The sequence below is a fragment of the Labrus bergylta genome, chromosome 1 (assembly GCF_963930695.1).
Source record: "Labrus bergylta chromosome 1, fLabBer1.1, whole genome shotgun sequence".
Classification (NCBI taxonomy): domain Eukaryota; kingdom Metazoa; phylum Chordata; class Actinopteri; order Labriformes; family Labridae; genus Labrus; species Labrus bergylta.
Window position 1 is genome coordinate 30,305,918 of NC_089195.1, and position 26,902 is coordinate 30,332,819.

General features: G+C 43.2%; 1 protein-coding gene across 2 annotated transcripts in view; it reads right to left on the reverse strand.

Annotated features, from left to right (window-relative positions):
• Positions 1-2,661: 2,661 nt before the first annotated feature.
• pcdh7a (protocadherin 7a) overlaps positions 2,662-26,902 on the reverse strand; it is a 50,273-nt gene continuing 26,032 nt past the window's right edge. For both annotated transcript variants that reach the window (XM_065959046.1, XM_020641866.2), the window contains 2 exons: positions 8,730-8,931; positions 2,662-7,030 (listed from right to left, as the gene is read on the reverse strand). In XM_065959046.1, coding sequence (XP_065815118.1) covers positions 6,486-7,030; positions 8,730-8,931 — 747 coding nt within the window. In that variant the 3' untranslated portion in view covers positions 2,662-6,485. The remainder of the gene's footprint in view (positions 7,031-8,729; positions 8,932-26,902) is intronic.

Below are 26,902 nucleotides of genomic sequence, written 5' to 3' on the forward strand. Positions count from 1 at the left end.
CTCAACATAGTTCCATGTCACGTGCTACATCATGTTGGTGTAATATTTTGGTCTTGTCTGTTGCTTACTCACCTTGCTTTAACTGAAAAACATGATCTTGTTTCAGCCATGTATGTATGCCTCTCTTCTTAAACTAATGACCTTGAACAAGAGAAACTAAAGCAGTTATTGCCCCCAGCTGTTTGGAAAAGAGTTTTTCAAAATATTTTTTTTTTCGACTCATTGATTTAAATTGTCTTATTGTATGGATTATTTTTTATAATGCAATGTATAATTACATCCCTTCCTAATACCGATAAAAAATATAATGTTCTAGATAGAGCTACATTTAACCTCTTTACGTTCTACTAAAGCAGAATAAGGATGTAAAAACATACTCTGTACTGTAACTTAAACTGACAGGTGTATCTTTCAGATGTCAGAATAAAGGGACTTTGAGAGAACATGCAAAGAAATGTATTTATAGCTCTTCAATAGGTTGTAGTTTTGAAGTCTATTCGGAGACACTGATTACTTCCCTTTTTTCTTTTCTCACTCTGTTATTTAATTTTTCTATTATGAATCTTAAACAAAGATGACCAGCTCATAACATGTTATAGAATGATCTTACACCCTGCCAGAAAGCTGAAGTCATACTGTATCATGACCACTTGGTGTCAGTGTTGCACACTAGACAGGACAGAAAAACAGCTTGTGGGACTCCTCTGACATTTGGAGTCCTTCACGCTAATCTCTCCCACAGTTAACACCTCTGAAGCATTTTCAGATAAGTCCAAATTGCTCTCTTCATTCATTTTGTAAAAGTTTTCTTGCAGCTGGATACAGGTGAGAAAATCCACCTTTTAAAGATAAGGTTGATGGCTTGTGCCCCTTTTTACTGATATTTTAGAAATGTATTCAAGTCAGCATGCGATTGAGCCAGATTTAAATTGACACTGTCCATTAAAATGAGAGTATCAAGGTGTCATTGTGCTAAATGGAAGGATTGTGGCTCTGTGAGATGGGCACAAATGCTGTTTAAAAATTGAGCTTGGCAGTGTTTTCTTATACATGACCTTGGGAACAGATGTCAACACAATCTCCTGTCAAGGCCAACTTTCTCTCTTGGTCTTGAGCTTTGGACTGGCCTTAATCAGTAAATAAGGTTTGCTAGTTTGTCATGGAAGGATGAGCCTGGATAACAAATTCAACCAATGATCAAATACCACAGAATAAACAAGTGTGGGGACCTTGATAGAGATGTTTTGTCAGCAGTTAAGTGCAGTCTCTGAAAGGCACCCTAATGGTTTTATAAGACTTGAACAAAGGGTTAAAATCTCTAATGTCTGTCTGCATTTGTTATTATTACCAATATTGCAATATTAAAACCAATCCTCTATGTTCTGATGATGTCAGGATGTTTAGCCTCTGAGACAGTTTTTGCTGTTTTTAGGTAGTGAAGAAATATGCTGGTTGTTTTTTTAGAGTCTGAGTAGCAATCTGAGAAACAAAAGATAGAGTTGGAGTTAAAAGGTTTCGTCCAAAACGTGAATTTATACTTGTATTTATCACAAGCGATATGTGTATATTGGTTAAAAAGAGCTTAATGGTGTTCAGATGATGAGCGATGGGTTCCAGGATTACAAATCAGCTATTTTTCCAACTCTTTGATTTCTTCACATGAACTGTTTTCATGCACAGTTTAGCAGAAACGCTAATGGACTAAAGTGCTTGGACCAAAACTGGGAGCCAGATCACTTCAAATACTAAATATTTGTCTTTCTCTTATATTAATTCTTTGTTAAAAGAGATCACTGAGATGTCAAAGAATGGATTTTGATTCAGATGTCAGTTTCTCCAATATGGATCATCGAAGCCTTTAAGATTTCAAAAGCTAGCTAAAACTGAAAAGTAAGTTCCAGGCTTTTTTTTCCACAAATGTTTCTCAACCTGGCAACCTTAAAGTTGTTCATATGTATTGCTTATAGGATCTTGGTTATAAGGTATAGGTTGATTGATAAACTAAGGATACAACAATGCATCGTTTGAACATCGGTATCGGCCGATTCTTGCCGACTTGGTCAACATCAGCCCATTGACTCTTAGTGTGCCTTGCACCAACGTCAGTTACCAATGTGTTCCTTTTAGGTCACATTAATTTAATGCTGACAAGCTTATAACTCACTGCTGATTTTGATTAAAGGCTCCTTGTTTGACGAACTCTATTTTTTATAAAGAAAATGTCAGCAGTGTGGGAGGCTTAGGCTCTCTCTGGGAAATATCTGCAACATTGTGAGACACGTTCCACTGACATTTAGAGGAAATATCACAACTGCTACTTCATCAAACCTCATGGCACATCTGAAAAACATGAAGATGTATGAAGAAGTAATGAAAAAACATGAGAGTCGTCTATAGTATTGTTTCAAACGTTGGTAACAGTATTGGCACTCATTGGTACACAATTGGTACATCTTTATATTAACCATTAATTACAGCTTTAAACAATTTGTAAGTGATGACCAATTGGTACCATTCACTAGAAATATTTGTAAGTGTTTCACTGTGGACATCTTAAACAGATTGCAAATATAGCAGAGTTTCATTAGGGATCTTTGTAAATGCCCCGTCTTTTGATCGTCTCTGAGCATGATCTTCAAAAAAAGCCAACAGACCCACAACAGTGTTTGAAGTTTTTAATGTCAAAGTCAAACTTTTACACGATTCATCTTCGTACCAAACCTTTCATCCACAGCTCCTCTTCCTCCTCGTCATAGCAAATGCAATTAGTTCATTAAGTAATTACAGGATCGAGGCAGCAGCAAAAGAAACAAAAACAAAAAAAAAACAGAGCCGGCCCCTTAAGAAAGGAAAACAAAGAAGAGGAAAATAAAAAATAACAGTTTTTTTTTTTCTCATTTTCTTCTCAAGTGCAGATTTGAAGACCTTAAGCATGCCATAGTCTGTTATGGTTTCCAGTTGTCTGTTTCTACAGTGTCGTTTTATCTGTACATGGCTATAGAGTAACAGCACGAGGGGGGGATGACAGGTTCATGATGTGCGCTGGAGTTTCTGTTTTTTTTCTTTTTCTAAAAAGTCTCGATTTCAGTGGGTGATATATCGCAGATGTAAGCGCTCTTCTCTCTCTGTCTCCCCTCTGTGTTTTGCCGTAGACGGAAACATATTCATGTTGAAACGTGCAGTATAAAAAAAGATACACACCCACACGGGCTCATTTACAAGTTCCCTTAAATCCAGATGGAAGGGGGTTTTGAAAAGGTGCCATAATGGAACTGCCTTAAAACAGCAGTTTGAAGAAAATATCCGCCACGTTAAAGAAAGCAGGGCTGTGTCAAAGAGTCTCTTCCAGACTGGACGTCACTTCTTTCAACACCCTTTTTTTTCTCCGCACACTTTTTCTGAACTCTTTCTCCCAGAGAGAGAGTGTGTGTCCTTCTGCCTCTCTCCGCGTGCATGCGTACACCCTGCAGGATGTTTTTTTGTGATTGTTTTTCACCAATCCCCTTTTCAATGTGAACACTCCACGGACAGATTAACTCCACATGTTGAGGCCTTGAGTTTTTTGTTTCATCCTAAGCACAGTCTCTCAATAACAGAGCTCAGTAAACAGCCATGCTGGGGATTTGAGGGTAATGACGGCTTAGGGAGTAAGTACATCAGTGGCCTGAAACGAGCTAAAGGGGGTCAGTGACGGAGCGGGGGGGGGGGGAGTTGAAGTTATATACAGGTATATAAAGTTATCACGCACATAGAGATCACACATTCCTCTAGCCCAGAGCACGACCGTTTTACCATCATAACACGATTACAAAACTTGACAGGTGATTCCACGTTATCGTTCGGTGTTGGGGATAGGAAAGCAGCAACAGTGTGGAAGTTTGTGTGTGGCCAAAAATCACAAGGAGTTAAACATTGTCGCACATCTTACCTGAGTGTTGCTCTCTTTTTCTGATTAACCCTGTGCAATCTTTTAGCTGAGAGATCGACAAACTAAATTGTAGCACGTATTTAAAAAAAAAAAAAAAAGCACGTCTCCCCTTTTCTTTTATCTGATCCAAAAAAAAACAAGCAGAAAAATGAGGAGACATACTTTCTGGCATTTTCCAGCATTCACCAATCCAGACGTTAATGAGATCAGCGCAGATCAAGAGAGGAGAAAGGAAACTCATTAAGACCACAGGGACGACCTAACCCTATTATCCCTATCACACCAATGAACCACACACTGATGATGGGAATTAAGATGTGCTGGCCTCAATCCACACCCACCCTTCAGCCCAGTGCAGCAGAGTGGATGTGGAGTCGTGCAGTAGCTGCTGGGAAGGACGAACTTGAAGGAGCCTGTTATCTGTGCCGCTCAGCACAGCGGTTTTGGGCGTGTTCAGGTCGGCACTGTGCGGTGAAAAAGAAGAAGAAGGGTGCAGCAGAACTCTGCGTTCTCACTCACATTGTGTTCTTATTTGAAAACAGCTTGCGGAACACTCTCGTGCCCAACCCCCGGTACTGGCAAAGTGAGATTTTCAAGGCCCAAGGTTAACCCCCGGAAAAAAAAAACTTGCTCCGTGATAAAAGAAGGAACAGCTTAATCCACTGACACTGACTCCCTTGCCGCCATCATTATCTCCATTTCCCCGTTAGCGCACACGTATTAGCACAGATGTATCCAAATAGGCGTGGTATCCAAAAAGGCGTGTGGTATTTAAAAAGAGAGAAAAAAAGTTAGCATTATCTGTCTTTCATGCAGAGTCCATGTTTCTTTTTCTTTTCCTTTTCTTTTTTTCTTACATAAATTTGGTTTTTTCTATGAGTCCTACGTACATTATGCAGAATATCTCATATTCCCACACAGTCTTATCATTACATACAGTTGATGTCATGTTGGAAAAAAATTCCCTTTAATGTCGCCCCACACATCAGTCGGAGAGATGACGAGTTATTTAAATACATTTTTATGTTTAAATACTGGCTGGAGGGGAGCAGGCAAAAATGCTACAACTAGATCAATGAGAGGCAATATGCTAAGAAATGATGAGAAGAGCACATACACACATTGTGTATATGAAATTTCGCATATATTAATATGGGTTTGTCTTTCTACCTATATGCAGTATTTGCACGTGTGTGTGTGTGTGTGTGTGTATGAAAGTTAATGCAAGTTATCTTATAATTTATGTTACACAGCCACCGATTCATGTCATAAACTGCGGCCCTTTGCATGTTCACATTCTGTTAATGCACTGTATGAGTTTGAGTCTACATGCTGGATGTGTGTGTGTGTGTGTGTTTGTGAGTGTGTGCATGCTTGTGTGTGTTTATGTGTGTGTGTGTGAGAACATATACGATACATGAATGTCAGGATACTGTAGGTGAGCAGTGAACTCAGTCCATTCTGAACTGTTGGACAGCGGCGCAGAGCTAATGCTAGCTAACGCTGCCTGCCGCTGCGTTATCAAATACACACGTACTCTATATACATACAGACTGGGTGTGAAGGCAAAAACAATAAAAACACATATTTTTCACATTGTGGCACTACTGACAGGCTATGAGAACCTTGTCGTCTGAATGGTTACATTTGATTTCTGTAAAAAAAAAAAGAAAAAACAGAAGAAGTCTTTTTTTTTTCATGTTTAACAGTTTTGATTTCTAAGTACAATACCTGATTTGTAGATCAGCACGTTTTTTTTTTTTTCTTTCTTTCTTTTCCATACTGTGTTTCTGTACAGTGATCACACTTTGTGTTGGTGCTTTGATACCTTGTTTATGACTTATAAGATTCTCAGCAGTTTGATTGGTTAATATCCCCATCTCATGTTAGGATAGAGTCAAGTAGGCATTCAGGCGGTCTGATTGGTTTGAATTACATCCAAATAACTCAATCAAATAACCTGTTACTTCTTCTTATCTGTTCTGATTGGATAAGACCTCAGTGGTTTTTTTTTTTTCCAGCAGATGGTTCACCAGTTGGGTCCAAAATCTTGCCCTGCTTTAGCCTCGGTGTTAAGTTTTTTGTCGTTGTTGTAAGAAGCGAGTCATTTCTAGCATCATGATTATCTCAGTGTCAATCTCCCCTTCTTCACACGGACCCCCTAACTCGGTGAAAAGGGGGTCAGGCATGCATCAGGTTCAGGTTTTTAAAAAAAAGAGGAGATAAAGTCGTCCTCCTCCACGTTGGACATACAGTAATAGGAGCTTTGCCTTTAGGCAGCGTTCACCAGTAGTTAAAAAAAAGAGACTTATTTTTAAAGTCAGAGCTCTCCAAAGAGTTGATTCATTACTCCCTTAAGTTAAAGTTCCTATAAATATTAGTCAGGATCCCAAAATGTTCCAATTTTTGATATATAGCTTATCTTTTCGGACGTTTTCTCATCTTCACAGGTCTGAGAGGCCGTCCAATCGAATGACCTGCCAGTTAAGGTTTGATCCCTCCCTCTCTTTTTCAATAAGGGGGACGTTGTGGTGATGATTGCTCCATCGCATGGCCGTCACAGGTAGACCTCGCGGCGCGACAACGTGAGGCAGGACGTGGTCTTGTAGTCCCCTCCTGTCCGGGTCAGCGGTATGACCTCCGTCGGGTTCTGGCCCTCCCCTCCTTCCTCCTCTGGCTGGCGCCTCCCGAAGCCTGCGCTGCTGAACGTGTCGTAGGACGCCGAAGTCATCTTGCGGTTCAGAAGGTTGCGGTTGTGATCACCCATGTTCCTGTTGCGGTCTCCCCGACCCAGGGTGCCGAGGGGATCCCCGTTGGCTAAGGGTAGCCTCTGCTGGGCTTCTCCGCCGACGACCACCCCCGGCTCGGAGCTCCCCGCGCTGCCGGCGCTCTCGCTGTCGCTCTCGTGGTCGTTGCCGCGGAGGTTGTTGTTGTCGTCTCCGGGGGCGAAGGTGGAGAGCCGCGGGGGGTCGCTGCCGTGGCGCTGGCGCTGGCGGGGGGACGAGCGGCGGACCGGCATCCAACAGGTGTCGGAGTGGCCGAACTCATCACATTCCCTGGTGCACTTTCCTGTCAGAGCAACATCTGGCAGCTGTCTGGCATCTGGACACACATAAGAGAAGAGAAGTATTACACCTTCCTGTCCTGCTGCGCCCCTTTCTTTAAAAACATTTCAAGTCAAGACACGATCAAGCAAACCACAACAAACTGGGGAGGCTGCAACTACACATGATATGTGGCCTAACACATCAGAAAATACAACAAATGTTTTGAGTTGAACAGAAAACGGGAGGTGCACATTTGCCGAGGACGACAGGAAGAAGATAAATGACTTTAAAAAATGGGGACAAACAGTGAAAGGGAGGGTGTTGAAAACGGGGAAAAAAAGGCAGAAAAGGCAAGAAAATTGCTGTTAAAGCACAAAAAAAAAAAAAAATAGCTGACTACAAAGAATGTGTGTAAAAAAAGAAAATCCCACATGAAGTTGACTTTGCATGAGAGGTGAGAAGCGAGGTCGCTGCAGGCAGGAGGCGACGAGATGACCGTCTCAAATTGGATTGAAAATTGCGACTTCTTCAGACGCGATGAAAATATGAAGTAAGATATGACGGGGCCCCCGTGATCGTGTGGGGTCAAAAGGTTAGTGAGGCCACCTGGGAGCATAATGATGTCGTACATGGGGACGCGGGGCCACAGGGCATGTTAGTATCAATCAAAAAGCAGTCGTTTTATGAATCAATACTGACATCATAATGAATGGAGACAGCACAGATAATGATGATTAAGTAGGTAAGGGTAACGTTCCCCCACATAGTTAAAGGTAATAAAACAGATCTAATGAGCAACACATCCAGCCTCTGATTATTTCTCTCTGAATTCAAAACAAGGAAATGTAATATATTTCTGTAATCCTTGTTTTGCCGCAGCCGAACGTGAACCAAACAAGCAGATAATTAAAGAGAATAATTATAACCAAACATTACGGATCCTCTGTTCAAATCCTCTCTCTCCAGTCTGACTGTGATGGAAAAACATTTTTCAACTACCCACAAAAAAATCCTCACTATTGCATTACGCCGGTTTTGAAGGCGGCCATTTAACCCCAGAGAGAAGTACAATCAGTCACCAAGGTCGTAGCGACCTTGCCGCTGCTGTTGTTCAGCAGCTCTGGCGTGTCCACAATCCAAAAAGAAAGAAAGAAAGGAAAAAGAGAATAACTCAAAAATCTTTTTTAAATCCTTGACAAAAATCTGGTCAAATAGGGTAACAGCAGAATTTTTGTTGGTGAAAGGAAATATTTGAACGGTCGACATACGACGAGGCCATCGGAGTGCCTTCTGAAGAACACTCTACACACTTACACGCACACACACACACACACACACACACACACACACACACACACACACACACACACACACACACACACACAAAACAGGACAATTCCTACAATAGAATTCTCTCTTTGCATGGCTAGAGAAAACGGCTCCAGAGTCCCTGACAGCAAGTCAAGGTTTTTCAAAATCTTTTTGTCTCTGGTGTGCGGTGTGTGTGTGTGTGTGTGTGTGTGTGTGTGTGTGTGTGTGTGTGTGTGTGTGTGTGTGTGTGTGTGTGTGTGTGTGTTTGAGTGTGTGTATAATGAAAGCATGTCTTAGCCCTTCCCAATAAAGTACAGCACATACAGTTTTGGTTTTAAAGGATAAATGTGTCAGTTAATGTGCCAATACATCTTTTGTCATGTTTTTTTTGTTTAGCTGTTCAGGGAATGATTTGTGTGTGTTGTGTGTGAGTTTGCTCTGACCATTCTCCACATGCTCCTCCTCCCCGACGCTGCCCTCGGGCGTGGTCCGCTCGTACCCCTCCTCGGGCAGCGGCAGCGCTCCCAGCCGCGGCCCCGACGAGCTCTTGCTGCTCGGCGTCTCCGAGTCCTCCAGGCCGCTGTCATAGCAGCCGCCGTCCTGGGGCTGGCTGACTACCGAGAAGGTCACTCGGCGGAGGGTCCCCTGCAGGGGGAACATACACACACACACAATATGGGATTAATCATCCAGGAGTCCTAATCTGAGATTTCTAAATCTGTAAGGATTAGGCGGTGTTGGGCTGCGGGTTGTGCAAAGACATATTGAGATTATCTGATCGTGTTCGCCTTGATTATGAGCTTAGCTGCGACAATGCAGGGTAATAGTCCTCGACCAATCACGGCCGGTGTTTCAAAGTTTTAAATCCCAGTTTAGATTAATGCAGCTGGACATGGGTGATGTTTACAAACCTCTGGACTGCCTGGAGACCGAGTTTTTTTCTGGAGTGGGTCCCAGTGGAAGCAGCTGGGTGATACTAAGCCCACTCTCTGAAACACTTACTTGATTGAAAGATAAGTGAAGGGAAGTCGATGATAAAGCTGCTGATAGTTCTACATTTTATCTAAATGTAAAGAGAAGGAGAGGAGAAAAAAAACAAAAACAACAATGCCCTGATCTCACTGGTCTAGTCTTTGTTTTCAGGAGTCTGACTTGTTTACGCATTCACATGACTTCTATTTGTGCCATGAGATTAGAATTATTTTTTATCAATTAAAGGGATACTTCACCCGTTGAAACATGAATCTGTATTGACATCGAGTCATATATGTAGAAATGTGAAATAAATTTTGAATTTGGTGCCTTCTTGGTCGAGAAAAAGGCAGAAAGTGTCTTTTTGGCTCATGTGGATGAGAGACACCAAATCCCAGAATGCACAGCACCGCAGGAGGTCGCGGCGGCAGCAGTTAAGGCACAAGACCAGCCTATCTGCAGCAGCCGTCTCGCCGCTATATTTTTATTATTTCGACATTATCAGCTTTCTCCATAGAGCCTGTTAGCATAGCTTCCAAGCAATCTGGCGGACGTTAAGTTTCGGTTCTGGGAGTGAGTTCCCACCCAACTGATCTGTGATTGGTCTGTAGCTTCAGTGGTCAAAAATATGAGGAACTAGCGTTGTAGTTTCGCCCTGCTAATCGCAACAGCTTCCAATGAAGTAAAATGAAGATTTTTGCGTCACTGGAAGTTCCTTTTCAGACTCAGAAATACAAAGATTTCCCATCTCAGGGGGAAATGAGGGCGGGATGCACAACCATTCAAAAATACTACCAGGTTTCTAATGATACAAAGCCTAATGCAAATGGGTGAAGTATCCCTTTAACTCCAGCTCTTCATAAAGAGCGCATGTGCTTGAAAATGTTTCTGGAATAATAGTAAATGGTAAATGGACTTGAGCTTGCAGCACTTTCCTAGTCTTCTGACTACTCTTTCTCTTTGTTTTCAGTGACTGTTTTCTTGATTGTTGGACAGTTGTTCCCTTTTTTCAAACCCGGAGTCTGGTTTTGCTCAATATTTCTGCCTCTCAAAGGACGTCTTTTCTTGCTGAATGTTGCTTTGTGCTGTGCTCATGACGGGTTGACGTTGGGTCTTTGTAACACAGCAATGAGTAAGATCTTTGACCTGCTTTTTGTAGAGTGTCTCGAGATAACATGTGGGATGAATTGGTGCTATACAAATAAAGATTGATGATTGATTGATTGTGAACATGGCTGTCAAAGTCAGAACAACTGTACAGCCTCCAACCTCTCTGAATAATTAGATAAATAAATACATCATATCGTGAGTGCTTGTAAGTCATCCATGCTGCAGACATCACTGTGAACTCAAAACCAACTGTCAGTGACAAATCTCCCAACCCCGCAGTGCAAGTGCTGTTGATTCTGCTACGTCACACATCATTCATCCAAACTGTGCATCACACCTAATGCTATACCAACAGACAAATCACCCCGGCCCGGTTAGAGGGAACAGTTTCCACTTTGTAGAGAGACAGAAAGACTATAAAAGTCCAAGCCGAGAGAATAACAGAGAGAGTTAAATGACTCCGTCTGGCCGGGAGGGATCACTCTGCGACAGGGAGCCCATTTCTATACAACACCCTCCTCCTCCTCCTATCTCCTCGCACACTCATTTATCTGCTCTGGAAAAAAAAAAATTATAAAAAAAATTACAACCCTTTCAATTTAGATCTGCTTTGAAACACACGGCGTACAGAGAGGAAGTCAGGGAACAGAGGGAAGACGCAGATTAGGGCGGAAAAACTTCAGCACTGAACGTCGCCTCGGGATAATCTGCAGGGAAACTGATGGACGGCTGGCATGAAAGCCAAACCCTGAACCAATTCTTCTTTTTTACTCCCCGGAAGAAAGGGAAACATTTTAAACGTCTCACCTGCTGAACGTGCGAGCAAGGACGAGACAGGAACACAGCTTAAATTAATTAAGCAGAAGTGGGGGGGGATGGAACGGCCGCCATTTCTGAACCGACGTTTAGTAGAGAGGAGGAAGAAGAGAGAAAATGAATCAGACAGCAGGGAGCACTGAGGAAGAGGAGGGTGTGATATTAGCGTCTAATGGGAAAGCTGCAGTTCTTGGAAACTCAGTGTCTTCATCTTAACTCTCAGCAGAGAGAGAGAGAGAGAGAGAGAGAGAGCGGTGTATTTTTAGAGAAGATGAAGCAGTCTTCAACCTCTTTTCCAACCCGTGCAGACGAGGGGGGAATGGTACAGAGAGGGAAAAAGTGGGTGAGAAAGTATAAATGGCTGAGTATAGAGAGCAAGAGAGAACACGAGTAGTGACTATGTTTGTGTTATAAGAGTGAGAATCAAAGTGATTGGTTATTTTATCATTACAAATTCCCGATTGTCCACGTTGAAAAATAATAATTCCTCGATTTCTCCACTTATCAGGCCGTCAAAAAATTGAAATAAGAGAGTTATTTGGATTATTGTTTGCCCCCAATTGGAGCCTCTCATGTATCGCCAGTATGCTTGAGTCATCAGCGCTTTGCCACTCTTTGAAATAGCCAGGAGGTCTTTTCTACAAGACTTGAGACTGCATGTGTTTTGAAGCTATTTACAGAATCCCCCCCCCAAAACATTTTCAAACCACGTAGACAGAACTGAACCATTTCAGTTCATGACCACGAGTCTCCTGGTTAGTGTGCCATGGATTCTGCAAAGTGTGCAGGGTGAATTTTTGCCTTTATTGGATTGAAACAGACATAACCGCTAGGCCCTTCAACGCCCCACAGGGTGGATTTGAATACAGGGCTCAGTGGCAAAAATGATCTCACCACCAGCTTATCAGCTCCCAGAGAGGTTGAGACCCAGAAGGGCACACTGAAGCTATCAACCTTCAGAACTAAATGACAGACAGAGGCAGTGAACTTCTTACCCCTGGCACTCTAAATGGCCATGCTGATAACAAAGAAGAACATCCTGTTTGATTTTTGTGACGACTTCAGTCACTTTTCTGAATTAATCCTCCTGAGGTGAAGACGTGAGGTAAAAGAAGCGATGCAGAAGTAGCAAACGATGCAACATAGTCCACTATACGACGCTATAAAGACAATATTTGAGTTTATATCAATGCTACATGTAGTCCAAAGAGTGGAGAACAACAAACTGGAGAACAGAAAACGGGAAGCAGCCGTTTAATTACGGTCGTGTGCATACAGATTATGCACTGACTCCAGACTGACTGCTGCAGAAAAATACCAGGGGTTTGACAGGAGAAGCTCCGGGTGAAGTCCCAGCCAAAATATGTGTCTGTTTGCGTTCGCACATACAGCTCTGTCAAATATCGGGAGTTTTTCAGGAGATTTCTGCAAAGCTGTGCGAAAGCGCTTTAAGTCTGTATCAAAACAGAGCACCTAGCTAACCATAAGCCGTGCTGCTAGCATGTCTTGAATGCTGAATCTGGATTTGTTAAAACAGAAAAGTTGAAATACAGTAGGTATCTATCTTTCTGGAGAATTGATGCTCTTGGTATTACACGAGGGGCTCAAACTCCTGCAGAAATCCAGCCTGGACCACAGGGCAGGATTGATTGACAGACAAGAAGTGAGTTACTTCAATTTGGAGCGAGGTGTATGTGAGAGTGTTTGTGTGTGTTTGTGTGTGTGTGTGTGTGTGTGTGTGTGTGCTTGTTTGTTCAATAACAGAATTCTGTTCAGCCATGATTCCATCTAATTCAATTTCCCTCTAACCCTCTTTCTGGCCCGAGCTGCCCCCTTTCATTCCTTCGTCCTCATAATTTTATTTGCTATTTCTCTCCTCCCTCCTCCCTCCTCGCTCCTCGCTCCCTTCCTTCTTTCTTTCAGGACGATCTTGCTGTCTCTGCTTGTCTCGGCAATAACTCTCCCCCCCCCCCCCACCCTTTCATTCTTTTTCTATTTTCCTCCATCTCCCCTCTCCCCTCCCCCCTCCCTCTCTCCATCCTTTCTTCCATGCCAGTCAGCTTTATGATGTGGCGATCGATGATGTGTCCTTGACCTCGTTATGAGTCCCTCTCCTCGTCCCACAGAGGGCTTTATTGACCCATAACTCCTCTTCACTCTTTAACCCTCCTTTTTTCTCCATTTTTTTCTTGCGTCTTCTGCGTTCTCCGTCGGGAGCGTTTTTACTGAATGACAAATTAATTCGACTCCTCACGCCATATCCCATCGAGTCATTAAATGTTACTCATTGTGGCCTGTTCTGTATAGTTGTTAGGCCTTCAAAGATGTAGACTTATTTTCTGTCAACACCGTACCTTTAGAAACGTTACCACATCTCCGCCCTTCTCTCCCTATCCTTTCACGTTTCTCTAATTTGTATTTACAGTCTATTTCACCAGGTACAACATTTAAAAAAAAAACAAAAAAACCCTCTTTATTCCCGAGCGCCTTGATGTCTCCAACTACGCTGAGGAAGAAAAAAGCATGTTTGTGTGTTTGTACTTGTGTATGCTTACTCGGATTTATTCTGAGGTAATGCAATTAAGACATGCGTCCTGAATGATATCCATTGAAAGTCGACGCACATTCACACACACACACACACACACACACACACGGATGAATTAGCTAAGGTCCAGTGTGGCCTATGAAATGGTGGCTGATGGAATATTAATTGAGTTTGACGGGGGACATAAAAAACCCTTCCCCTTAATCTGACACGGGCCATTACAGTTCAATACTGACATGGGAGCTTTACTCATCTGCACAGCACTGTGTGTGTGTGTGTGTGTGTGTGTGTGTGTGACTGTGTGTGTGTGACTGTACTGTACGAGTATCCTGATACTGTACAGGATTATTGTGAAGCTATTTTTGGGCACATCTGTGTGAATCAAACAAAGGCATGATGGGTTTGAACTCAGAATAAACTTAACCATCTGAATCCTGCAGCTCTGAAGAACCTGTGGGAAGAAAAAAAAAGCGTTCCTTTTCAGGGCCAGAGCGTGTTGCAGCGCATGTGTGTGTCTCTGTGTGTGTGTGTGCGTGTGTGTGTGTGTGTGTGTGTGTCTGTGTTCATATGCTTCTGTGTGTGACTGAGACTTTCACACCTTAATGTTTGTGTTTTGTTGCCGTGTTTGAGCGCGAGACTTTCAAAGCCTGCAAGATGTGTTATGTCAGCCGGTGAGAATACACGCCTGTGTGTTTGAAGTGTGAAGAGGTGCGTGCGTGAGCGTGTGTGTGTTGCGCGCATGTTCGTGTGTGCGTGCGCAGGTTGGCTCAGTCATCAAGGTAATTAGTGTGTAAACCTCCTTGCTGTCGGTTCAAAGAGAATTAACGAGCTCTGGTTAATTAACAGTCTCCCTCTCTTCTCGTTACATGTGTCTGCATATTCAACACATGTGTTTGTGTGTCTGTGTGTCTGTGTGTTTGTGTGTGTGTGTGTGTGTGTGTGTGTGTGTGTGTGTAGGTGCAACATCTGCACATCTGACTGTGCCTGCCTGCGTGAACAAACTTGGATGTGAGTGTGTGTTTGTGTTCGCCCTGACTCTGCTTACACTCTGGTCTGCATAATGAATCGACAGGATGCGGCTTATGCATTAACCAAAACTACAAATATGGTTGTCGGACGAGAGCCACATTTCCCTTTTGGCTCACTCGTGTTTGGCATCACCCAGATACACTGTATGACGGCTGATTGTATTATTTAATAGTTTGCTATATATACATTATCATGCAGTGCGTACTGTCTGTATTATAACAATGCTCCGAGTGGAAACCAGAATCCCTCTGAGTTCACTAAACCCAGTCATGCTGCACGCAAGCAAAGAGGATGTCATGCATAATCCATAGCTGAACACATTGCATGGTATATCTTCCTTTACATAGACCACAATGTGTACTGTACAGTGATGGTTTTGGTCTTAAAACCGGTCTCGAGACCACTTTTTGAAGGTCTTGGTATCGTCTCAGAATCGAAAGCATTTTTTCTGGACTGGATGGACTCTGGATTTCAAATCAAGACCGGTCAAGACCACCACTGACAGGATATTTTTCCATGTCGTTGCTGGAATTTGAAGGAAAACGCCTCTTTCCAAAAGAATAAATAACTTCAATTCATTTGTAGTTTTGTAGTTATATTTGTATCCCCCGGTTACGGCCGCAACCTTCCTGGTGTTATGGTCTAAGTGAGTGACACGCCCCCTTCACACAAGATGAGGATTTTTCTGTGATATTTATGGTCTTGGCCTTTTCTCGGTCTGGCCCTGTCTTAATCTTGGTCTTGCTCTTGACTCAGTCTAGATCCCTAAATGTCTTAGTCTTGGTTTTGTCTCTCCCTGCCTTGGTCTTGTCTTGGTCTTGGAGCACTCTGGTCTCGGGTATGTCTCGGTCTCGGTCTTAACTTGGTGTCTATCCCTAAATGTCTTAGTCTTGTCTCAGTTTCGCCCTGCCTTGGTCTTGGTCTTCATTCGGTCTCGATCCTAAATGTCTTGGTCTTGGAGCACTCCGGTCTCGGGTATGTTTCGGTCTTGGTCTTGGTCTTGGTCTTGACTCGGTCTGGATCCCTAAATGTCTTGGTCTTGGAGCACTCTGGTCTCGGGTATGTCCTGGTCTCGGTTAGTGTGGTCTTGTCTAAAACTTTACTTCACAGATGAGGAAAAATATACCACTTCAATTCACATTTTACAATTTTGTGCATCAAATTAAACGTTTGTGTGATTTTCCACCGACAGTCAAAGGAAGCTCCCCCCCCCCCAATCCATCTCTCACAGAGTGAATGTAGCCAAATGAAAATGATTGTGTTCATTAATTACATTTGAACTAAACAGCTCTAAGATTTTAATTACATAAATGATGTGCCTTTTTCTTGCCTGCTTGCATTCGTTTATTAAAAATGTAACCGAGTGTGGAAGAAAAGACGATCATTAAATGACTCAGAATGAGGGATGAGACTTTCTAATACCCCACAAATCTTTGTCAGTTGTGATACTTTCTTGGTTGCATTTTCTTTTTTGGCCCGCATCACGAGTGACGGATCGTGTTTGCCTTCTCTCTTAACCCGACATCCCACTCGCTTCGTCCTCCGTGCTGCGTCGTGTCTTATCTCTGTGTTAGTAACCGTGCTCTGAAGGAAAAACCCAACTGGAGGTGGAATGGATACTTTCTCTTCCTGATGGTTGTGGGTTTTTTTTTTTTTGTGTTGAAACAGGCAGGAGTCGGACAGGTTTATGAGCCGAGCGTCAATCAAGCGGACACCTGACATCCCATTAGCAATCACTCCCTGCAGACACCTGAAATTTTCCCAGCGTTGACGGAGGAGTGTAGCCACGCATGCTAATATCCCTGCCTGTTGTCCTTCTCTGCTGATTCCAGCCTGTGGACATGTGAAATCTGATGCAGAACGTCAATATATATATATATTTTTTTGAACAGTGACTGTTTTCATCCCAGAAATAGGATTGTGCATCCCTCCTGGGGAACTGACAGTCGCAATTAAAGAGCAAATGTATGGCATTCTTTAAGTGGCTTAACGTTAAGCTCCAGTGGGACGTAAAGTGTGGTTCCATAAAATGATTAAAAAAAAAACTTAATCTGATAAGTGTTTAAAGAGTATTTTGACACGGCTTTCAGTCGCATATCTGATATTCGACGCCAGATCAATAAAAAGCTTCTATTTTTATCCTCAAGAATCCGTCACCTGATCCTGTTTCATCGTAATGCGATGTCTTATTTACAACCTGGAAATAACAGAGCTGATGAAATGTCAGTCTTCTGCACAGCACAGCTAGAAGTGTGTAAGGTGGTCTGTAAGGGGATATTGCACTATGCTTCCACAACGCACAATGAAAACTAATATGCCTGTGCTGACACCACGCGGGTATCGTCCAGACTTCACAAGCAGGATGCTGATGAGTCAGAACGACCCTTTTGCCTCCGCTGGCTAGTCTTGACTCCGCTTAGAAGTCGGGTTGTTGCGGACGCCGCCAGCAAACATGTATGTGAGTGAGTTTTGGAATGAATAAGTGAACTCAGTAACTGCCAGTTTGTTTTCAAATTTATAATAATGACTTTGGATTGTCAGTTTCTTTATTTATATCAACATGCAGGCGTACTGTTCCTTTAATGATTAAAGAAGCGCTGAGTGGAGACACCACATGGAGTAAGGCTGTGAAACTTTTCCAAACTTTGGATCCTTTTTTGTATTGAGTGTTTCAGAAGATTTGATTTGGAAACATGATTATTGTTTATTATATCATGGTTTATAGCTTAAAAAAAAACAACTTAAATATCGGTGCACAGACAGCCGTCCTAATTGGTACCCGCAGACAATTTTGTCAGCACTATTGGGGCAAAAGTTGGCAAAATTCCAATCCCTTGTTTGGCTAGATTTTCAGTCATATTTCAACCAAAATCTGCGTAAAGCAAAGAGAGAGAGAGAGAGAGAGAGAGAACAGTTGGGGTCCATTCAGATTCAAAGGTCAGCACTTACTGATGTTTCTCAATAGGACTTATATTGCAATGCTGTATCGACTGTTTTGCAGTGATTTTTACTAGAATGATATTTAAGTTTGAAATTCTGAGTTCTGAGAACTCTAATTCAGACTCTGCGTTTGTCCAGGCTCCAAAGAAAGACAGTATTCATGAAAGAGACTAAAATCAAAAAGAATCTCAAGGTCCAATTTCAATCTTATTAAAGATATTATGATTTAAGGAGATCTATTATACTCAATTTCACCATTCATCATGTCAATCTGGTTCAAAAACCTCCTTCATCTTACACTGGCGTCAGTAAAATCCCTCATTTCAACCGCTTCCTGAAACAGTTCATTTCAGCTGCTGTTGCTTTAAGATCCTCATATCCACTCCAGATGTCTCCTTTCATCATCTCAGCACAGATTTTTCTTTTTTTTTTTTAATGCTAGCACCTTTAAGTGTGAACCTCAGCGGTGACGAATCACACAGGTTTTTTTTGGTTGGGGTGTTTTTCAGTGCATTCACACAAACAGCCCGATTCATCTCTGTTTTTTTTTTTTTTATTCTTAAGCATCCTGCTACAACACTTTTCTTTTTGTATTTTTTCCAGCGAGTGCCAACGAGGCCAAGCTATGAAACGAAAACAAACTTTGACGAAGCGTCGCACTCCAACCGGTCGAGTTTCTTTTGTTCTCGGGTGACATTTATTGCGGTAATCTGTTGAAACCTTTTTTGCTTTTCATCTGTTGGAGTTATGCATCAAAGGCAAGCGTTGAGGGGAAATAGTGAAATGTGCTGACAGAAAAAAAGATCTCACAGGGGGCTGTGTGAGCAGGACAGATACATTAAGAATTCATTGGACTGTGATATATTTACACTGGTTATTTAAATGTGGGAGTGATTTTAAAAACTGTATGTGTGACCTTTTAGCGTCTGCAGAGTGACGCGTGCAGCGCCGGAATGCTTAAGCTTCCCGAGGTGACGCTGACAAGAGCAGATGTCCTGTTTACTCAGCGCACCCTATTAGGGTCCAGCAGCAGACAGGTAAAGACAAGTGTCGGGGGAGAGAGAGAGAGAGAGAGAGAGAGAGAGAGAGAGAGAGAGTGGGCGACCGATGATAAATAACACAAGTGATAGATGTATGAATGAGCTATAAAAAAATGAGAGGGTTAATCAGCATGCGTGGCAGGGTAAACTGTTAGAAGAAGAAGAAAGAGGGACAGACTTCATGAAAAGTCTACATGACCGCAGTCTGTCTGAGGTGGAAATGAAGAGACAAAGAACGCAGTTTAGGGGAGAGAGAGAGAGAGAGAGAGAGAGAGAGAGATTGATTGAGGGGGGGACTGTTGTGGTATTCGCAGAATGCAGAAAACGTTTTGGAGCAGGTTGAAACTCGGCTCACGGTGGGGGGGGATGAAAGAATATGAGCGGCGTTTCTCTAGCTGTCTGAGTCGCAGATGTTCACGAGCCGAGGTGCCTTGTTACCACAACACACACACACACGCACGCACACTCGCACGGCTTTCCATGCAGGTTTCTTAAAGAATCCACACATTAGGGGCACACCTGCATGCTTCTGCACACACACACACACACACACACACATTTATAACTATGCAGAGTGTGTTGTATATTGCAGAGAGAGAGAGAGACCACCTCTGCAGTAATTCTTCCCTTCTCCATGATTCAGATTTTCCCTCTTCCATATTGCACCTTCTAACCCTTCCTTCCCCTCTCTCTTCTTTTTCTCCTTCTTTCCCTCTTCTTCTTCTTCTTCTGCAGACCCCATTCCCCTCCTACACCCCCCTCCCCGTCTCAGTCTCTCTCTCTCGATTGCTCCCTCCAGAAGCAGGTGATGTAGAAGGGTGCTCAGCAGTATCTGACTATCAGGGCCTGACTCTGTGAGAGGAATGATAATCACTGTGCTGCACTGCAGAGAGAGAGAAAGAAGAGAGGGAGCGACGGAGAGAGACAGGGAGAGGGGAGGAGAAGGGGGCATGAGGTAGAGGGGAAAGAAAGGGGGGGGGCAGCAAATGCGGCAGTGGAGAAGAGGGGAGGCAAAGTAATGTAAAGGGGGGGGGAGTGCGACGAAGAGAGAGAGAGGAGAGACAAAGAGGAAAGAAAGTGAGAAAGAAAAGAGCCGATATCGAGCGCTTGCTTTAGAAGCTTCATCTCTCTCCTTTTATTTTCTCTCCTCCTCATCTTCCACTACCCCCATCTGTCCCCCTCCCACACCTCCTGCAACAACACCCCTGCTACAACAATAGCTTGTAGTACAGCAGCCCCGCGGTACGAGCAGGGAGCCTTAGCCTTGTGTCTGAACACCAGAGAACATTAACTGCAGCAGCGAGGTCATCTGATCGGCACTATGCGGTCCCTTTCTCTCTCTCTCTCTTTCTCTACTCCTCTTCACTCTACTGCAGTCTGCAGCCGGGCCCCCCTGTGGTCACCGTTGGAAACACAGACCACGCTGCGCACCGGCAACGACTGCCCCGATGAGCACTTTTTTTTTTCTCCCAGCAATCTATGTACGTAATTTGCCGGAGCTACCCGCGGCCATAAATCACTTTCTCTTACTGGGAGCAATTAAAGCCGAAAAACCCCGCGGCCACTGCTCATTATCAATGCTCTAACTAGTTACTGTAAGTGTGTGGGTGTGCGCAGTTTGTTTGTATGGATGTTGTGTATTTGTGTACTAAGAGAGAGAGAGAGAGAGAGAGCAAGAAAAGAGGGGCTGCTTCACCGCATGCGGGTTCTACTGCATCGCCATCCACCACAGCTTTGTTAGCATCAAGCTGTCCACTCTGGCATTGAGCTTTCTCCCTTCTCCCTGCCTCCATCTGGGCTCTCCACCCTGCAGATACACACAGAAAATCACTGCCTCTATTCACAGCATTAGGCCTTTTGAAATGTTTATCCCTTTTGTGTAGCCGTGCCTGTCCATGGGGCGGCGGTGGTGGGGGGAACAAAACAGCAACAAAATGCTCATAGAGGGAGACGTTAAAAGCGAGGGCTTACCGGACAAACGCCCGTGATTCAGATTAGCCTCTTTGTTGCCGTGTTTTTTTGTGCCTGTGTAGTATGTGTGTGTGTGTACATGTGATGATGATCGCTTTCCACGGCTAGTCACTAAAACAGTCATCGCTTATAATATCCATGACAGGAGTCATTGTGGGGAAAGATGCAAACAGGATGGTGGTTTACAACCGGCCTTCTGTGTGGGAGCGTGAGTAAGAGACACCATACATATGCATGCCTGCTATTTAGATGGCATTTACTGCCCTGTTCTTTGTGTGTGCGTGTGTGTGTGTGTGTGTGTGTGTGTGTGTGTGTGTGTGTGTGTGTGTCAGGACCATTAGTCTAATAGTATGCGTGTTAGGAACAGGCTTTTCCCACCCACTGCTATTGTCCATTAAGGGTGACCAGAGGAGAGTGAACAATAGCTTCACTGTGGGTCCAGTCAGTGTATGAAAGAGTAGAAGTGAGGATGAGGCTAAAGATACGTGGACTTACACACACCGGCTGGTGGACACACACACACACACACACACACACAGAAACAACCTCCCTGTTGAGAGTGATTAGGAGTGCTGCTGTGAACAATAGACAGAGTCAATAAAGGACCTCAGAGACATCCGGATACAAGAGCAAAGTCTCTATCTCATACTCCCCCCCACCACCTCCACCTCTGTTCTCTCTTCCCCATATTTCCTCTGCATCCAGTCCACCTCCTCCTCTGATTGTAGCCCATGCCTTTTTTTTTCACTCCTCTAAAGCTGCACTCTCCCTTCCACTAAATTAACCCATCGGTTACATAATCACATATTCTAATTTCACGTCCGTATCAGCATTTTTCGCACGACTCACCACTGCACTAATTGTCTTTGCTTGTTTTTGTGTCTCCGACTCGAAGTGCCGCCGAACATTGTGTTGGAGAGGGAGGGGGTTCAAGTGGAAAAAAAAAAAATCACGTTTGAGTCTCTGAGTAAAACATGAAGAAACTTAAGGAAGCACCAATCCTGTCAGTGTGAACACAGAGCTGAGGACAACAAAGCCTGGAGGGAGTCTGACTTCACTTGTTTCTAGAAAGTCTTGCCCTAATGCTATATTTAGTTAGGATATTTAAGATCTGCTTCATCAATGTGGTAAATGTTGCATATTAAACCTTTAACTTCAGATTGGCCGACTAGTCGGAATTTAAATTTGGTGTTTAATTGACACGGAAATGAGTTGCTAATATGACTGATTGAAGCAGCTCCATGTTAAAAATCTGTTTCTATGACGATCTAATGCAGACTCACATGAGAGAGATGTGTCAAATGAGGAACTGTATATGTCTCAAGATTTACTTATGCATGTTCTCTCAATTATGACAGACTGTTAAATTAAGTAATCAAAGAAAGTTTCCCCGTCATTCTTTCTCAAAGCCAGGATATAGAAAAATGAAAGCAATAACATAACATCCAAACATGGTTTGTATCAAACAGTTCTGTTGAAAGTTTGTGCAAAATTCAAACTTGGCAGTGAAAACAAAAAAAAATGGATTTGAACATCTCTGCTTTTATTCAGCCTCACCAACCAAGCTCGCAATACGCTCCCTCATACTCTCAATTTATTTTAATGTTTTCTCCATCACTTCTTTTTATGTCTCCCCCCCCTCCAGCATCCACTCCATCTCCTTTGTGGCGCTCCTGTCTTTTGTAAAAAAAATGGGCGGACAGGGTTGAGCTGACAGAGGCTGACACGCAGCAACGCCACGGCAAACTGAAATCCATCCTGACAGTTTAGAATCAGTGTCACTCACTTTTGCAAGGTTAAAGATAGCTTAGCCTAATGTGCTGTCAGACACCGGGCGAACATGTACACCACACGTAGGCCTTATAAACACCGTCACAAACACACCTGTGAGTCCTGAAGTATGAAGTGCACACGCTCCACCTCCATATATGGGCATGGCCTCAAATGGTAAATCAGCATATGTATATGTGTGTTAGATAATTCTGATGTGAAGGCCCTATCGCCCCCTGTGACAGACACAGTGCCACAGAAAACGTCTCGGGGTGCCTCGCCCAACGTCTCGACAATAGTCTCAGTGTGTGCGAGTGACTCGGGGACACAGAGGGGGCGTTATACTTTGGTAGACGACACGCATGCACCCACACACACGCACACACATAAAAGAGGGAGGACAGTGCACTCTTTCTCCCCCTCTGCGCTATTGCTCACTCCCTCTCTCCCTGACGCAGAGAGACTCAATCATTCTCACACTCTGTCTCCTTTGACGCAGAGGAAAAACATAAAACAACTGCTCCCTCCCTTTCTCTTCTTCCCTGTGTATGTGTGTACACATGTATATGTGTGTGTGTGTGTGTGTGCTTGTGCGGACACAAGCCTGTATAATTAATATGGCTTTCATTTCTTTGAGCTGTGAAGTATGCTTTTGGTATGCAAACAGACTTCTCGCATACAAGTGTGCGTATGTGTGGTGATTATGTGTGTGTGTGTGAGAGAGCTTGTGTGTGTGTGTGTGTGTGTGTGTGTGTGTGTGTGTGTGTGTGTGTGCTGTTCGATACACCAGAGACCGAGTGCAGAGCCGGGCCATTGAGCGGAAGGAGGAGAGTTAATGAGAAAGCAGGGGAGAATTCAGCGCGTTCCCATCGATAACCTCACACCACACTTCAAGCGTACATGTACGCTGGCTCCAGTTTTGAAATCCCCTTTGAAAATTATGGTTCAGCATTAGGGTTAAGAAATGACTCCACTGAAGTCATTTCCAGCAGAGTTTCACAGAGCTGAGCGTTTTTTTTTTTTTTGCTGAGGAGAGTCGGCCTGATTATTATGCGACTCCTGGCATTAAAAAAAAAAAAAAAAAAAATGTTTAAAAATGCAAATTATTCCACAGCCACTGCAGTAAGAGAGTTAAGCAGCAGCTGAAAAAATTATGTTTTTTTGCGTACTAAACTTCAGGTATATACTGCATTAATTAGTCATAATGAGTCAATGTATTTCACTCCCACCAGTGTTTTAATGTCTCTCTATATGTGCCATCTGGGGATGTAAGGATTTCAGGAATGTATAAGTTGAGATTGTTTTCACTTCAATTTTCTTTATGTGTGGGTTCATGTTGAGACTTTGGGATGCATTATAGAGAAGCACGAAGTTAGTGAGCTATACAAGTTTAAAAAAAAAAAGGTACTGTTAACTATCTATTCCTGTCTGTTTTGATGCATTCACATATCTTTTATTGATTTACTAATTAAGGATTTGGTGAGTTATGTAAGGGAAATTTCCGGGTCCATCCGTTTGTTTCCGCTTATCTGAGGAGTAAGTCAAACCAGATTTCCTCTCTCCAGAAACGTTTTCCAGCTCCTCCAGGTGGATTCCGAGGGTCTCCTCCCAGTTGGGCATGCCCTGGAAAACCTCCAAAGGGAGGCGACCAGGAGGCATCCTAATCAGATGCCCAAACCACCAAATGTCTAAGCTCCTCCCCCTTTCTCTAAAGCTAAGTCCAGCCACCCTCTGGAGGAAACTAATTTCAGCCACTTGTATCTGCAAATCTTATTCGACCTAAAGGTCGTGACCACAGGTGAGGGTTGGAACGTAGATCGACCGGTAAATCGAGAGCTTTGCCTTCAGGCTCAGCTCCCTCTTCACCACAACGGTCCGGCACAACGCCCCCATTACTGCTGACGCCGAGCCAATCCGTCTGTCAATCTCACAGTCCAAGACCCCGAGATACTTAAACCCCTCCACTTGGGGGAAGACTAGTTCTCGGGGAAATTACTGGGTGAGAAAGTAATTTATTCAGAAAGTTTGTCAAAGAAGTTACAAATAGAAACCTGATCTGCAAACTAAAAATCAAACAGAGAAACAAAGTCACAACAAAACTCCTCAGCTGAAGAGGAGCAGAGTTCATGATACGGTTCAGAAGTCTGCTGCCTCAGCTGTCTCCATCCAGAGGTTTATTACCTAACCAGCCACACAAACAAACCCACACTGTCAGTCATGTAGGCACAGGGTGGTGTTTACAGCACGTTGGCAGTAGAAGACGGACTTTGTACCTCGCATGTGTAAATTTGTGTTTATTCGCGGGGGGTTTCTTATCCCATTTTTTTGTGAAAACTAATTTAGCTAATCAAAAAGTACATTGATAAGAAACCCCTGCTAATAAAAACAAATGTACTTCATGATTAGCTAAACTTGTTTTCACTAAAAAAGGGGATCATGCTGAGTCACAATGAACGGTGAAATCTAACAAATCATGAAGTCACAAATAATGCAGGTTATTCAAGTTTTCCACGACAAGTCACTGTTTTTAAAAAGTTCAATTTGATAATTCCAAATTGTTTATTTAATCAAACCAACAGTCCAAAAGCCAATTCTGTTGGCTCTTCAGTTGGTTATCAAAAGCTTTGATCACACTCGCACTTAACTCCTGAAAAACATTTTTGGGGTGAGCTGCATGTGTGAACGCACCATCGATTTTTTAAAATTCAGACATGATCCAGAGTTTCTCCTGACAGACCCATAGTCGTTTTCCGCAGAAAGTCTGAGTGGGCTGATGTGAGAACGCAGCAGGATATTATCCGGAGAATCCACCTTGAGTGAGAGTGGAGGGGGAGGTGATGTTAATTCCCTGCAGTCAGTGCACGACCACAGACTGCATGCACTCAACCGGTACGATCTCCATGCATGTAGCTAAACTGCTGCATTAAGTCTTCTCCGCTCTTTTGTTGATGCTGTGATTCTATCAAACTGCACATAGCACTGATATAGAGGAAAATATTCTCATTCTAGTGCCATAAAGCTGACTCTGTTGCTTTGAGGTTTGGTTGAAGATCTTGAAGACGTTTAACCGAGTCCAGTTTCCCTTGGATCAAGCTTCAAATTTAGCATTACCTGGAAGATTAAGAACCTACAAAGACGACTATATTTCTTTGTATGCCACTTCTGCATCGTTCCTTTTACGTCATGTCTTGCCTCAGTAGTCCCCCTGCCTCCCCCCATCTAGTCCGACTGGGATAGTCTCCCACTGTGAGCTGCACATGTGAACAACCACAACAGGAGAATATCAGGGGCAGTCCGCCTGAAATTCCCTAGAAACGACAGTGATAACATGTTTGAAACCTAAGACTCTGTTTTTTTTTTGGCATTTAACAAGAAAGTGATTATCAACTTTTGCAAAATGGGTTTAATTTGAATAAATAATTGGTTTTAGTTCTGATAGTTGTTCTAAGCGATGTCTCTTGCTTGTATCTCTAAACTGTGTGAACCGTTAGCTCCAAGCTGTTGGTTTTTCATTAACTATTGTTCAAACTGTATTCCTTTGAGCTCTGAGGGAAACTAATCTTTGACACAATATTGTGAGTTTTAAAGGATTAAAGATGTATCCTTAACTGTATCTGAAGACTGAAGAAAAAAAGCCGGCTCCATGACATATTGTTTGATAGCACAGCATGACCTCCACTATACGTATACACCATGTTTGTATAATGCATTATAAAGCTTTGACTTTGAACAAAGCACTTTGTAGATGCGAGAGTTCTGGCTGATGTGAACACAAGTTAGGACCTGCTGTGTGTTAAGTGCTTTCCTTACTATCACAATCTCTGACTCACGTTCTGCATAACGCTCCATATGGGAGCAGAGATGAATTATTAAGTCCATGCATAATGATCGTTGCCGACAATGCTTTGTCAAAGTCACTGGAGTGTTTTTTTTTTTTTTTTCTCCTGAAGAAGGGCTCGACACGCTCATAAAAAATAACACCAGTTTCTTTGATATTCAATTAGCAGTTTAGTCAATAATTTGAAATTCATCGTTTGATCACCCTGGAAACCACAGTGCTTGCTGCAGCTGCTTTGTGCTGAGATCTACTTAAAACGTGGCCAAGCTGCCACGCTTGACTTCTGCCTTTTTTAGAACATTCAGGGGAGAGAAAAAAAAAAGGAGGGAAAAAAAAAAGAACCATGGAGAGCATGCTGAGGTGAAATCGTCGATTCGACATCTTTTTTTGATGGAAGGCTCCCTGCGACGGCTCCGCTGGATTTAAAAGGGCCGGCGTCAGCAAAGGCCGGCATTAAGAAACACTCTCGCACATCTAATTCTAATCAAAGCCTGCTCTTTATAACAGCCGTGAAAGCTTTCATGTTAACACGACACCGCGACCAAAGCTTTATGCGCGCTTCTAAAAAAAGGGACTGACCGG